At 46.2% G+C, this 15,580-nt stretch overlaps 3 protein-coding genes across 3 annotated transcripts; 1 reads left to right on the top strand and 2 right to left on the bottom strand.

The window, feature by feature from the left end:
* Window positions 1–1,694: 1,694 nt before the first annotated feature.
* Window positions 1,695–2,087, top strand: LOC142703255 (histone H2A type 1-like). Its single transcript, XM_075848222.1, has one exon. The coding sequence runs from the start codon at window positions 1,695–1,697 to the stop codon at window positions 2,085–2,087; it is 393 nt and encodes a 130-aa protein (XP_075704337.1).
* Window positions 2,088–7,631: 5,544 nt separating this feature from the next.
* On the bottom strand, window positions 7,632–8,024 carry LOC142703254 (histone H2A type 1-like). Its single transcript, XM_075848221.1, has one exon. The coding sequence runs from the start codon at window positions 8,022–8,024 to the stop codon at window positions 7,632–7,634; it is 393 nt and encodes a 130-aa protein (XP_075704336.1).
* A 7,096-nt stretch (window positions 8,025–15,120) lies between these two features.
* LOC142703256 (histone H2B 1.1) lies at window positions 15,121–15,537 on the bottom strand. Its single transcript, XM_075848223.1, has one exon. It carries the CDS (start codon window positions 15,521–15,523, stop codon window positions 15,143–15,145), a length of 381 nt encoding a protein of 126 aa, XP_075704338.1. The 5' UTR covers window positions 15,524–15,537; the 3' UTR covers window positions 15,121–15,142.
* Between the last annotated feature and the right edge of the window lie 43 nt (window positions 15,538–15,580).

The following is a 15,580-nucleotide window of genomic DNA, read 5'->3' as shown; positions in this document are numbered from 1 at the left end:
GCCGGGACGTAATGCCGGTAATATGAAGAAACAGGGACGTAATGACGGTAATATGAAAGAATAGAGATATAATGCCGGTAAGATTAAGGAACAGGCACATAATGCCGGTTCAGATGAGGGAACAGGGACATAATGCCTGTAATATGAAGGAACAGGGACATAATGCCGGTAAGATGAAGGAACAGGGACATAATGCCTGTAATATGAAGGAACAGGGACGTAATGCCGGTTCAGATGAGGGAACAGGGACATAATGCCTGTAATATGAAGGAACATGGACATAAAGACCGTAATATGAAGGAACAGGGATATAATGCCGGTAATATGAAGGAACAGGGACATAATGCCTGTAATATGAAGGAACAGGGACGTAATGCCGGTAATATGAAGGAACAGGGACATAATGCCGGTAATATGAAGGAACAGGGACATAATGCCGGTAAGATGAAGGAACATGGACATAATGCCTGTAATATGAAGGAACAAGGACATAATGCCGGTAATATGCAGGAACAGGGACATAATGCCGGTAATATGAAAGAACAGGGACATAATGCCGGTAATATGAAGGAACAGGGACATAATGCCTGTAATATGAAGGAATAGGGACGTAATGCCGGTAATATGAAGGAACAAGGACATAATGCAGGTAATATGAAGGAACAGGGACATAATCCCGGTAATATGAAGCAACAGGGACATAATGCCTGGAAGATGAAGGAACAGGGATATAATGCCAGTAATATGAAGGAACAGGGACATAATGCCGGTAATATGAAGGAACAGGCACATAATGCCTGTAATATGAAGGAATAGGGACGTAATGCCGGTAATATGAAGGAACAAGGACATAATGCAGGTAATATGAAGCAACAGGGACATAATGCCTGGAAGATGAGGGAACAGGGATATAATGCCGGTAATATGAAGGAACAGGAACATAATGCCTCGAAGATGAGGGAACAGGGACATAATGCCGGTAATATGAAGGAACAGGGACATAATGCCGGTCACATGAGAGGACAGGGACATAATGCCGGTAATTAGGGAACGATACGGATGTAATAAAGACGTGTTACATGTTTGTACGTCACCACCTTTATACTGGAGATTGGTAGCGGACGTTGGAATTGTGCGTTTCACGGTATCGTTGGATAGAGAAGAATCAGCCCGTGCAGCCCGCAGATAACAAGCCCCTAATGCAGCAGCAGCTCTGCGCTATCACACCCGGGAATGTCCCCCCATATCCTGCAGCATGAATGTGCGGCTGCACGGACTGAACGACTCTTCTAGACATGGGAGACCAGCGGGAATAAAGACATGTGCACGAATAAGCACAAGATGGAGGCGGCAGCTCTATTGTATACTTGGTGGGGGCTCTTAGAAGAGCCTTTGGGTTCTTACTGCAGGGACGGGGCACATTACTTGGAGCCTAATGAGAAGAATCCGCCGCTGCTGCTTTATTTCTGCTCCATTCGAGTTCAGGCGGGAGATGTTCCTATTGGTAGAGACGGAGGAAGGGGCGTGGTGTTATCTGCGAGTCTATAGAAATATTCTACTTTCTCATTGGCTACAGTGTCTGGCGTTGAATATCAGTTTTAGATGCGGCCAATCAGAGAAGAAGCCCTCTACTCCATCCGGGTATAAGAAGTGACGGTCGGAGCACAACCGTTAGATCTGATCAGATAATAGAGATGTCTGGAAGAGGAAAGCAAGGAGGCAAAGTGCGGGCTAAAGCCAAGACCCGCTCATCCCGGGCCGGACTTCAGTTCCCTGTCGGTCGTGTGCACAGACTTCTCCGCAAGGGCAACTACGCTCATTGGGTCGGCGCCGGCGCTCCGGTATACATGGCAGCTGTGCTTGAATATCTGACCGCTGAGATCCTGGAACTGGCCGGAAATGCCGCCCGGGACAACAAGAAGACACGAATCATCCCCCGTCACCTGCAGCTGGCCGTGCGCAATGACGAGGAACTCAACAAACTGCTGGGTGGTGTGACCATCGCTCAGGGAGGCGTCCTGCCCAACATCCAGGCCGTTCTGCTGCCCAAGAAGACCGAGAGCAGCAAAAGCGCCAAGAGCAAGTGAGCGCCGCTTATCCACATTTAACCACAAAGGCTCTTTTAAAGGGAATGTGTTGCCAGCAAAACATGTATTTTTTTTTTTAGTTAAACATTTAGTGTGTAGGTGATTAAACATTGTTCAAATTTTTTTTATTTTTTTCACGAGTCAGGAAATATTATAAATTAGATTCGAATTTATAATATTTCCCAGCACTGGTCACTAGATGGAGCTATTCCCAAAATTGCAGCATTGCATGTGGTAAAGCAACCACATTGCTTTTTGCTGCAAAATTGGGTAAAAAGCCCTCGCTCTAGTGAGCTCTGAGAATCCCCCCTCCTTTATCCTGGCTAGTGCCGGGATAAACGAGGGGATTGAACGGTGTAACCTCCTACACTGTGTGTCGCCATTTTTTGAGCTAACACACAGTGTAGTAGGTTTACATACAGTAGTAAACACACACAAACACGAACATACATAGAAATCTCTTACCTGCTCCTGCCGCGGCGGCTCCCTCCGGCCCATCCGCTGCCGCTGGTCCAAGTGCACAAGTCCGGAAGCCGCGACCGAAAGTAGTAATCTTACTGTCCGGCCGCGACTTCCGGTCCACAGGAAATTGGCGCCGGACGGCGCGCATTTCAAATTGGACTGTGTGGGAGCGGCGCATGCGCCGTTCCCACACAGACGGCGTACACAGAAGTGGATGGGACGGGCCCCGTTCGCAGTCCCTATGGGACTGTGGCTGCCGTATTCCATGTCTGTATGTGTCGTTAATCGACACATACAGAAATGGAAAAAAAAAATGGCCCCATAGGGAAGAAAAAGTGAAAAAATAGAAAAAAGTAACACACAAACACACAAATAAATAAAAACGTTTTTAATAAAACACTAACATAAAACTGACATGAAAAAAAAAAATTTTGGTGACACTGTTCCTAAGAGCCGCCCACATGGTCCTTAGAACAGAGCTCTCACCGTTGATCACCGATATGTAAACGTTCTGCGCCAGATAAGTGGCTCTGCTTGTACAGAGAACTAGCCAGCAGGAGGGGGCGACAACCTCCATTATGAGTTCATATACCGCTGGGATAAACATTGAAGAGGAAGCCGTAGGGTTGGTGGGTGTAGAACTGCGTTACTTATGACCTACACATTCACTGCTGCCTCGTGCAGATGATGGCGCTGTCCTCATTGGTGCACTAACTATACTGTACAGGACACATTAATAGTACAACTACTCCAGTGATTCATGTTCATAATCTACAACTCGCCCCCGACTACAGTGTCTTAAATTCTATCTTCCAGTCTCAAGAGCGTTGTCACAATTCGGTCCTCCTGGAGTATAACCACCATCATCCCAGGTGTTTAGACGAAGATTCCATCCCCGCGTCATGTACCGATAAGAGCAGTTCCTAAACTACAAAGGAGAAGTCCTACGAGGGGTCTGCGGCAATGCTTTATATACACAGGAGACGCTATAAGGGTAAGGGTATGTTCACACGGCCTATTTACGGACGTAATTCGGGCGTTTTTGCCCCGAATTACGTCTGAAAATAGCGCCTCAATAGCGTTGACAAACATCTGCCCATTGAAAGCAATGGGCAGACGTTTGTCTGTTCACACGAGGCGTATATTTACGCGCCACTGTCAAATGACGGCGCGTAAATAGACGCCCGCGTCAAAGAAGTGACCTGTCACTTCTTTGGCCGTAATTGGAGCCGTTATTCATTGACTCCAATGAATAGCAGCGCTAATTACGGCCGTAATGGACGCGGCGTTCAAGCGCCTGCACATGCCGGTACGGCTGAAATTACGGGGATGTTTTCAGGCTGAAACATCCCCGTAATTTCAGCCGTAACGGATGCCCTCGTGTGAACATACCCTAACAAACCATTCCTCTCAAGGACTCTTAGCTTCTAATTCTGCCCTGGTGTACACCACCAACTAAATGTGAACAAATGAAAAAGGGAGGGGAAGAGAAGGGCAAGAAGCGCACGGATCAAAGGATCTCTTGTATTAAGAAAAATTATAGTTCAATAAAACAACGATGTTAGAGAGGTATATTCTACCTAACAGGGAAGGGGTGAACGGTCCCTGTGTAGAGAACACCCCATTTAATGAACAAATCCCATTCAGCATTGTGACTTATCGTAGATGAAGGGGAATAAAAGGGAAAGGTACATAAATCAAATATCAAAAGTGGGGGCATAAAGGGGACAAACTGGGCTGTAATGTTCGTCTCCCTCAAGTACCGCACTATTGGAGCTCTGATATTAGATGTTACTTCTGAATAGAGCTGCATCAATTTGTACTTTTCATTCTCTGAATGCGTCTCAGTAAATGTTACTCTGCAGCAACTTCATGCGTTAGTGGGATGAGGTGAGTCCTAAGTATAGACAACGCACAGTGTTAGTACGAAGTAGAAATAGGTGCATTCTGTTTCCTGTCATTGTATTGCCAGCAGCTCGATTATACCAGCAGTCTGGCAAAGTGACATACAAGACAATGCAAGTCGATACTTATGTGGAACTTGGTGCTACAAATTGGTAGTTTGTTTTGAAAATCTCGTAACATTTGTAGCAATGAGAGCAGCTTGGAAAACACGGCCCCTCCAACATTGGGTTTTGCTCTTGTAAAATGCTGTATCAGCTGCATCAGTTTGTCCTTTTTCATTCATTGAATGCGTCTCACTAAATGTTGCTCTGCAAGAAACTGCACGCGTTACTGTAATAAAGTGAGTCCTATATAGGGACAGCAGACAGATTCATTATTACTACTAGAGGTTACTAGATTTATTGCCAGCAGCCTTATTAATCCCAGCCGTCCGGCAGAATGAGATACGAAGCAATACGAGCCGATACGTGTGTCAAAGTTGGTCCCAGTAACAGACTTATGGTTTGTTGTAAGAATCTGGTAACATTAGTAGCAGTGACAGCAGCTAAGAAAACACTGGCCCTCTCTCCAAGGATTGCGGAAAGCACGTTGCCCAGCAGCAAGCTGGACGCCGAAGCAGCAACACAGCAAGTCAGCTGTTTGATCCACTGCTCGTGCGGATATTCAGCGGTGTTTCTGCCACTCCTGTACATGCAGGCATCGGCACAAACGGCGTCCGGCAGCGCCGCTACGAGGATGTGTTTTCCTGCCGGAGGATCACTCGGCAGCAAGCATAGCACTAAGGCACTCTTTCCCTTCAGATTAACATTCCCTGGTCTAAGACGGAATTCAGTCAGCTTCTTCTAGGACGCTATTAGAGGACACACTGCAGTCCACATATCCGGCACCTCACTGGAAGACCGACGTGATACTGAAGCCCCTACCCCCGTGTATATAGAAGTAGAAGATCGCTGCTCAGATTATACACGAGCGGTCACCAGCAGACATCATAGCTGATCTATAGATGATGTGGCGGCTCTGAGAAGAGCCTTTGTGTTGTGTAAGATGGAGCTGAGCAGGAGCGGAATTAACCTCCGAAGCCGTAGAGAGTGCGGCCCTGGCGTTTGAGTGCGTACACCACGTCCATAGCGGTGACGGTCTTCCTCTTAGCGTGCTCGGTGTAGGTGACGGCGTCACGGATGACGTTCTCCAGGAACACTTTCAGGACGCCGCGTTATTACCGTATTACCGTATTACCGCATTATGTCCCTGTTCTATTACAGCGTGACCAGAGACTGCTCCTCCAATAACCAGGCAATTACAATAACGACTAAACACACTAGAGTTTGTGGCTACAATAACCTTGCACCAAAAAAAAGAAACAACAACGTTTGCTCCACCTGTATTACAATAAACCAGAACAGACTAGCAACTATAGTTTGCTCCACCTGTAATACAATAACCCGGCACAGACGAGCAACTATAGTTTGCTTCAGATGTAATACAATAACCCCGCACAGAATAGACACTAGAGTCTACTTCACCTGTATTCATAAAACCCAGCACATACGTATTGATGTAATACAGATGGAACAGATTCTAGTGTACTGTAACAGACAAGACACTATAGTCTGCTCCACCTGTATTACAAGAACCCAAGTCCCAGCACATACAGTACGCTAGAATCTGCTCCACCTGTATTACAATAACCCAGCACAGGAAAGACACCAGCGACTGCTCCTTTCGTAATAGTATGACCAGGCACAGACAAGACACCATAGTCTGCTCCACCTGTATTCAAATTACCCAGCACAGACAAGACACCAGAATGCTCCTATTTTACTACAATGAGCCGGAAAAGACTAGAACTAGAGCAGGGGTCTCAAGCACTCGGCCCGCGGGACACAGAGCCGCTAATACAGGCTCTGCTCCGGGACTCTGTGGAATTCCCTGACATCGCTGTCCATATATGGACAGTGTTGTCAGGGTCTTCCACAGAGCGGAGTCCTTGGCAGAGCGCTAGTATAAGCTCTACTCCGGGATTCTGTGGAAATCCCTGACATCGCTGTCCATATATGGACAGTGTTGTCATGGTCTTTCCCAGAGCGGAGTCCCTGGCAGAGCGCTAGTATAGGCTCTGCTCTGGGACTCTGTGGAATCCCCTGACATCGCTGTCCACATAAGGACAGTGATGTCAAGAGCACAGCTGGAGTCCCAGGCAGATTGCTAGAATCGACTCTGCTCTGGGACTCCTGCTCTGGGCAAGCCCCTGACATCACTGTCCATATAAGGCACTGTGGCAGCATCTACCGAGGGCACCGTGGCAGCATCTACAGAGGGCACCGTGGCAGCATCTACAGAGGGCACCGTGGCAGCATCTACAGAGGGCACCGTGGCAGCATCTAGGGGTGTGTGGCATTATCTACAGATGGCACTGTGGCAGTATCTACAGATGGCACTGTGGCAGTATCTACAGAGGGCACTGTGGCAGTATCTACAGAGGGCACTGTGGCAGTATCTACAGAGGGCACTGTGGCAGTATCTACAGAGGACTCTGTGGCACCATCTTAAAAGGGGCTGCCCAATCATGACATTTGTGTGTCTGCCAAACGCTTAGCGACACTTGATTGCTGAAATGCAGCCCGTCAACTTCTATTTATTCATATATGTGGCCCACTTACCCGGCCGAGTTTGAGACCCCTGAAGTGGAGGCTGTTCCACTTGTATTACAATTACTAAAGTCTGCTGCTACTCTTCTACAATAAACCAGCACAGAGAAGACACCAGTCTGCTCCGCCTGTACTACAATAACTTGATAGAGAACACACTTCAGTCTGCATCACCTGTATTACAATTACACGACATACACTCAAGACACCAGAGTCGTCTTCACCTGGACCAATGAGGACAGCGCCACCATCTACACGAGGCAATAGTGAATGTAAAGGTCATGAGTAACGCAGCAGTTCTGCACCCCCCAACCTCCCTACGGCTTCCTCTTCAATGTTTAGCCCAGCGGTATATGAACTCATAATGGAGGTTGTCGCCCCATCCTGCTGGCTAGTTCTCTGTACAATCAGAGCCACTTATCTGGCGCAGAAAGTTTACATATCGGAGATCAGCGGTGAGCTCTGTTCTAAGGACCATGTGGGCGGCTCTTAAAAGAGCCTTTGTGGTTAAATGTGGGATAAGCGGCGCTCACTTGCTCTTGGCGCTTTTGCTGCTCTCGGTCTTCTTGGGCAGCAGAACGGCCTGGATGTTGGGCAGGACGCCTCCCTGAGCGATGGTCACACCACCCAGCAGTTTGTTGAGTTCTTCGTCATTGCGCACGGCCAGCTGCAGGTGACGGGGGATGATTCGAGTCTTCTTGTTGTCCCGGGCGGCATTTCCGGCCAGTTCCAGGATCTCAGCGGTCAGATATTCAAGTACAGCTGCCATGTATACCGGAGCGCCGGCGCCGACCCTCTGAGCGTAGTTGCCCTTGCGGAGAAGTCTGTGCACACGACCGACAGGGAACTGAAGTCCTGCCCGGGATGAGCGGGTCTTGGCTTTAGCCCGCACTTTGCCTCCTTGCTTTCCTCTTCCAGACATCTCTATTATCTGATCAAATCTAACGGCTGCGCTCCGACCGTCACTTCTTATACCCAGATGGAGCAGAGGGCTTCTTCTCTGATTGGCCGCATCTAAAACTTGTATTCAGCGCCAGACACTGTAGCCAATGAGGAAGTAGAATATTTCTATAGACAAGCAGATAACACCACGCCCCCTCCTCCGTCTCTACCAATAGGAACATCTCCCGCCTGAACTCGAATGGAGCAGGAATAAAGCAGCAGCGGCGGATTCTTCTCATTAGGCTCCAAGTAATGTGCCCCGTCCCTGCAGTAAGAACCCAAAGGCTCTTCTAAGAGCCCCCACCAAGTATACAATAGAGCTGCCGCCTCCATCTTGTGCTTATTCGTGCACATGTCTTTATTCCCGCTGGTCTCCCATGTCTAGAAGAGTCGTTCAGTCCGTGCAGCCGCTCCTCCGTGCTGCAGGATATGGGGGGACATTCCCGGGTGTGATAGCGCAGAGCTGCTGCTGCATTAGGGGCTTGTTATCTGCGGGCTGCACGGGCTGATTCTTCTCCATCCAACGATACCGTGAAACGCACAATTCCAACGTCCGCTACCAATCTCCAGTATAAAGGTGGTGACGTACAAACATGTAACACGTCTTTATTACATCCGTATCGTTCCCGAATTACCGGCATTATGTCCCTGTCCTCTCATGTGACCGGCATAATGTTCCTGTTCCCTCATATTACAGGCATTATGTCCCTGTCCTCTCATGTGACCGGCATTATGTTCCTGTTCCCTCATATTACCGGCATTATGTCCCTGTCCTCTCATGTGACCGGCATTATGACCCTGTTTCCTCATATTACTTGCATTATGTCCCTGTTCCCTCATCTTCCAGGCATTATGTCCCTGTTGCTTCATATTACCGGGATTATGTCCCTCTTCCCTCCTTTTACCGGCATTATATCCCTGTTCCTTCATATTACCGGCATTGCATCCCTGTTCCTTCATATTACCGGCATTATGTCCCTGTTCCTTCATATTACCGGCATTATGTCCTTGTTCCTTCATATTACCGGCATTACGTCCCTATTCCTTCATATTACAGGCATTATGTGCCTGTTCCTTCATATTACCGGCATTATGTCCCTGTTCCTTCATATTACCGGCATTATGTTCTTCTTCATATTACAGGCATTATGTCCTTCTTCATATTACAGGCATTATGTCCCTGTTCCTTCATATTACAGCCATCATGTCCCTGTTCCTTCATATTACCGCCATTACGTTCCGGCTCCTTCATATTATCGGCATTATGTCCCTGTTCCTTCATATTACAGGTATTATGTCCCTGTTCCTTCATATTATCGGCATTATGTCCCTGTTCCTTCATCTTACAGGCATTATGTCCCTGTTCCTTCATATTAGCGGCATTACGTCCCTGTTCCCTCATCTTACCGGCATTTTGTCCCTGTTCCCACATCTTACCGACAATATGTCCCTGTTCCCTCATCTTACTGGTTTATGTCCCTGTTCCTTCGTATTACCGGCATTATTTCCCTGTTCCTTCATATTACCAACATTATGTCCTTGTTCTTTCATATTACCGGCATTATGTGCCTGTCCCTTCATCTTACCGGCATTATGTCCCTGTTCCTTCATATTACCGGCATTACGTCCCTGTTCCCACATCTAACCGGCAATATGTCCCTGTTCCTTCATCTTACTGGTTTATGTCCCTGTTCCTTCGTATTACCGTTATTATTTCCCTGTTCCTTCATATTACCAACATTATGTCACAGTTCATTCATATTACCGGCAATATGTCCCTGTTCCTTCATCTTACCGGCATTATATCTCTATTCCTTCATATTATCGGCATTACGTCCCTGTTCCTTCATATTACCGGCATTACGACCCTGTTTCTTCATATTACCGGCATTATGTCCCTGTTCCCTCATATTACCGGCATTATGTCCCTGTTCCTTCATATTACCGGCATTATGTCCTTGTTCCCTCATATTACCGGCATTATGTCCCTGTTCCCTCATATTACCGGCATTATGTCCCTGTTCCTTCATATTACCGGCATTATGTCCCTGTTCCCTTATATTACCGGCATTATGTCCCTGTTCCCTCATATTACCGGCATTATTTCCCTGTTCCTTCATATTACCGGCATTACCTCCCTGTTCCTTCATATTACAGGAATTATGTCCCTGTTCCTTCATATTACAGGCATTATGTCCCTGTTCCTTCATATTACAGGCATTATGACCATGTTCCTTCATATTACAGGCTTTATGTCCTTGTTCCTTCATATTACAGGCATTATGTCCCTATTCCTTCATATTACTGGCATTATGTCCCTGTTCCTTCATATTACAGGCATTATGTCCGTTCCTTCAAATTACAGGCATTATTTCCCTGTTCCTTCATATTACCGGCATTATGTTCCTGTTCCTTCGTATTACAGGCATTATGTCCCTGTTTCCTCATCTTACCAGCATTATGTGCCTGTTCCTTCTTTTTACCGGCACTATGTCCCTGTTCCCTCATCTTACCAGCATTATGTGCCTGTTCCTTCTTATTACCGGCATTATGTCCTTGTTCCTTCATATTACCACCATTATGTCCCTGTTCCTTCATATTACCGGCATTATGTCCCTGTTCCTTCATATTACCGGCATTATGTCCCTGTTCCTTCGTCTTACAGGCATTACTTCGCTGTTCCCTCATCTGAACCGGCATTATGTGCCTGTTCCTTCATCTGAAACGGCATTATGTGCCTGTTCCTTCATCTTACCGGCATTATATCTCTATTCCTTCATATTATCGGCATTACGTCCCTGTTCCTTCATATTACCGGCATTACGTCCCGGCTCCTTCATATTATCGGCATTACGTCCCTGTTCCCTCATCTTGCCGGCATTATCTCCTTGTACTTTCATATTACAGGCATTATGTCCCTGTTCCCTCAACTTACCGGCATTATGTCCCTGTTCCTTCATATAACTGGCATTACGTCCCTGTTCCTTCATATTACCGGCATTATGTCCCTGTTCCTTCATATTACAGGCATTATGTCCCTGTTCCTTCATATTACAGGCATTATGTCCCTGTTCCATCATATTACAGGCATTATGTCTCTGTTCCTTCATATTATAGGCATTATGTCCCTGTTCCATCATATTACCGGCGTTATGTCCCTGTTCCTTCATATTACAGGCATTATGTCCCTGTTCCCTCATATTACCGGCATTACGTCCCTGTTCCTTCATATTACAGGCATTATGTGCCAGTTCCTTCATATTACCGGCTTTATGTCCTTGTTCCCTCATATTACAGGCATTATGTTCCTGTTCCTTCATATTACAGGCATTATGTCACTGTTCACTCATCTTCGAGGCATTATGTCCCTGTTCCTTCATATTACCGGCTTTATGTCCTTGTTCCCTCATATTACAAGCATTATGTCCCTGTTACTTCATATTACAGGCTTTATGTCCCTGTTCCTTCATATTACAGGCTTTATGTCCTTGTTCCCTCATATTACAGGCATTATGTCCCTGTTCCTTCATATTACAGGCATTATGTCCCTGTTCACTCATCTTCGAGGCATTATGTCCCTGTTCCTTCATATTACCGGCTTTATGTCCTTGTTCCCTCATATTACAGGCATTATGTCCCTGTTCCTTCATATTAAAGGCTTTATGTCCCTGTTCCTTCATATTATCGGCATTACGTCCCTGTTACTTCATTTTACAGGCATTACGTCCCTGTTCCCTCATCTTATTGGCATTTTGTCCCTGTTCTCTCATCTTACCGGCAATATGTCCCTTTTCCCTCATCTTACTGGCATTATGTCCCTGTTCCTTCTTATTACCGGCATTATTTCCCTGTTCCTTCATATTACCGGCATTATGTCCCTGTGCCTTCATATTACAGGCATTTTGTCCCTATTCCTTCATATTACCGGCATTATGTCCTTGTTCCTTCATATTACAGGCATTATGTCCCCTGTTTCTTCATCTTACCAGCATTATGTCCCTGTTCCCTCATCTGAACCGGCATTAGGTGCCTGTTCCTTCATCTTACCGGCATTATATCTCTATTCCTTCATGTTATCGGCATTACGTCCCTGTTCCTTCATATTATCGGCATTACGTCCCTGTTCCTTCATATTACAGGCATTCCGTCCCTGTTTCTTCATATTAGCGGCATTACGTCTCGGCTCCTTCATATTATCGGCATTATGTCCCTGTTCCCTCATATTACCGGCATTATGTTCCTGTTCCTTCATCTTACCGGCATTATATCCCTGTTCCTTCATATTATCGGCATTACGTCCCTGTTCCTTCATATTACAGGCATTATGTCCCTGTTCCTTCATATTAGAGGCATTATGTCCCTGTTCCATCATATTACCGGCATTATGTCCCTGTTCCTACATATTACAAGCATTATTTCCCTGTTCCTTCATATTACCGGCATTATGTCCCTGTTCCTTCATATTACCGGCATAATGCGCCTGTTCCCTCATATTACAGCCATTATGTCCCTGATCCTTCATATTACAGGCTTCATGTCCCTGTTCCTACATATTACAGGCATTATGTCCCTGTTCCCTCATCTTCGAGGCATTATGTCCCTGTTCCTTCATATTACCGGCATTATGTCCATGTTCCTACATATTACAGGCTTTATGTCCCTTTTCCTACATATTACAGGCTTTATGTCCTTGTTCCCTCATATTACCGGCATTACGTCCCTGTTCCTTCATATTACAGGCATTATGTCCGGTCCTTCAAATTACAGGCATTATTTCCCTGTTCCTTCATATTACCGGCATTATGTCCCTGTTCGTTCGTATTACAGGCATTATGTCCCTGTTCCCTCATCTGAACCGGCATTATGTGCCTGTTCCTTCATCTTACCTGCATTATATCTCTATTCCGTCATATTATCGGCATTACGTCCCTGTTCCTTCATATTACCGGCATTACGTCCCGGCTCCTTCATATTATCGGCATTACGTCCCGGCTCCTTCATATTATCGGCATTACGTCCCAGTTAACTCATCTTACCGACATTATGTACCTGTTCCTTCATCTTACCGACATTATGTCCTTGTTCTTTCATATTACCGGTATTATGTCCCTGTTCCCTCAACTTACCGGCATTATGTCCCTGTTCCTTCATATTATCGGCATTATATCCCTGTTCCCTCATATTACAGGCATTATTTCCCTGTTCCTTCATTTTACTGGCATTATGTCCCGTGTAGGGGGGCACAGGGACATAATGCCTGTAATATGTCCCTGTTCCCTCATCTTCGAGGCATTATGTCCCTGTTCCTTTATATTACCGGCATTATATCCCTTTTCCTTCATATCACAGGCATTTTTTCCCTGTTCCTTCATATTAACGACATTATGTCCTTGTTCTTTCATATTTCCGGTATTATGTGCTTGTTCCTTCATATTACAGGCATTATTTCCCTGTTCCTTCATATTACAGGCATTATGTCCCTGTTCCTTCATCTTACCGGCATTATATCTCTATTCCTTCATATTATCGGCATTACGTCCCTGTTCCTTCATATTACCGGCATTACGTCCCTGTTTCTTCATATTACCGGCATTACGTCCCGGCTCCTTCATATTATCGGCATTACGTCCCTGTTCCCTCATCTTACCGGCATTATCTCCTTGTACTTTCATATTACAGGCATTATGTCCCTGTTCCCTCAACTTACCGGCATTATGTCCCTGTTTCTTCATATTATCGGCATTACGTCCCTGTTCCTTCATATTAACGGCATTATGTCCTTGTTCCTTCATATTACCGGCATTATGTCTTTGTTCCTTCATATTACCGGCATTACGTCCCGGCTCCTTCATATTATCGGCATTACGTCCCTGTTCCCTCATCTTACCAGCATTATATCCCTGTTCCTTCATATTATCGGCATTACCTCCCTGTTCCTTCATATAACAGGCATTACGTCCCTGTTCCTTCATATTACAGGCATTATGTCCCTGTTCCTTCATATTACAGGTACTATGTCCCTGTTCCATCATATTACAGGCATTATTTCCCTGTTCCCTCATATTACAGGCATTATGTCCCTGATCCTTCATATTACAGGCTTCATGTCCCTGTTCCTTCATATTACCGGCATTATGTCCCTGTTCCCTCATCTTCGAGGCATTATGTCTCTGTTCCTTCATATAACCGGCTTTATGTCCTTGTTCCCTCATATTACAGGCATTACGTCCCTGTTCCTTCATATTACCGACATTATGTCCGTTCCTTCATATTACAGGCATTACGTCCCTGTTCCTTCATATTACCGACATTATGTCCGTTCCTTCAAATTACAGGCATTATTTCCGTTCCATCATATTACCGGCATTGTATCCCTGTTTCTTCGTATTACAGGCATTATGTCCCTGTTCCCTCGTCTTACCAGCATTATGTGCCTGTTCCTTCTTATTACCGGCACTATGTCCCTGTTCCCTCATCTTACCAGCATTATGTCCCTGTTCCTTCATATTACCGGCATTATGTCCCTGTTCCTTCGTCTTACAGGCATTATTTCCCTGTTCCTTCTTATTCTCATTATGTCCCTGTTCCTTATTACCGGCACTATGTCCCTGTTCCCTCCTATTACCGCATTATGTCCCTTTGCTATTACAGGGTGTAGAAGAAACCAGAGTCTGCTCCACCTATATTAAAATAAGCCCTCACAGACAAGAAATAGAGGCTGTTCCTCCTGTATTACAATAAGGAGTCAACACATTCGTTTGCTGCTACATTAACCTAGCACCGAAAAACACACCTTTGTGCAAGGTTATTGTAGCCTCAAACTCTGGTTGACTGGTTATTGTAACGCAGGTGGAGCAAGATTGTAACAGCAAAGTCTGTATTACAATACCCGGCACAGAGGAGACACCAGAGTCTGCTCTGGTGAGGACTGGATAAAGGGTGGTTATTGTAAGACAGGCAGAGTGATTGCTTGTTCTCTATCGGCGTCAAGCATTTTCCCTAGCGGGAGGCCAGACAATAGCAGGCACAACTCTGTTGTAGACAAGGTGGGTGGCTCTTAGAAGAGCCTTTGTGTTCTTACTGCAGGGACGGGGCAGATTACTTGGCGCTGGTGTACTTGGTGACGGCCTTGGTGCCCTCAGACACGGCGTGCTTGGCCAGCTCTCCAGGCAGTAGCAGGCGCACGGCAGTTTGGATCTCCCGGGAGGTGATGGTGGAGCGCTTGTTGTAGTGAGCCAGGCGGGAGGCTTCCCCTGCGATGCGCTCGAAGATGTCATTGACGAACGAGTTCATGATGCCCATAGCCTTGGACGAGATGCCGGTGTCAGGGTGGACCTGCTTGAGCACCTTGTACACATAAATGGCGTAGCTCTCCTTCCTGCTTTTTCTCCGCTTCTTGCCATCCTTCTTCTGTGTCTTGGTCACGGCTTTCTTGGAGCCCTTCTTGGGCGCCGGGGCAGACTTAGCGGGCTCAGGCATGATCACACACTGCGATCTGCTCACAACAGAGATAAGGGAATACTTTACCCTCCCACC

The sequence above is a fragment of the Rhinoderma darwinii genome, unplaced genomic scaffold (genome assembly GCF_050947455.1).
Source record: "Rhinoderma darwinii isolate aRhiDar2 unplaced genomic scaffold, aRhiDar2.hap1 Scaffold_2650, whole genome shotgun sequence".
In the NCBI taxonomy this organism is placed as follows: domain Eukaryota; kingdom Metazoa; phylum Chordata; class Amphibia; order Anura; family Rhinodermatidae; genus Rhinoderma; species Rhinoderma darwinii.
Note: the sequence above shows the minus strand (reverse complement) of the source record. Positions and strands in the feature narration are given on the sequence as shown.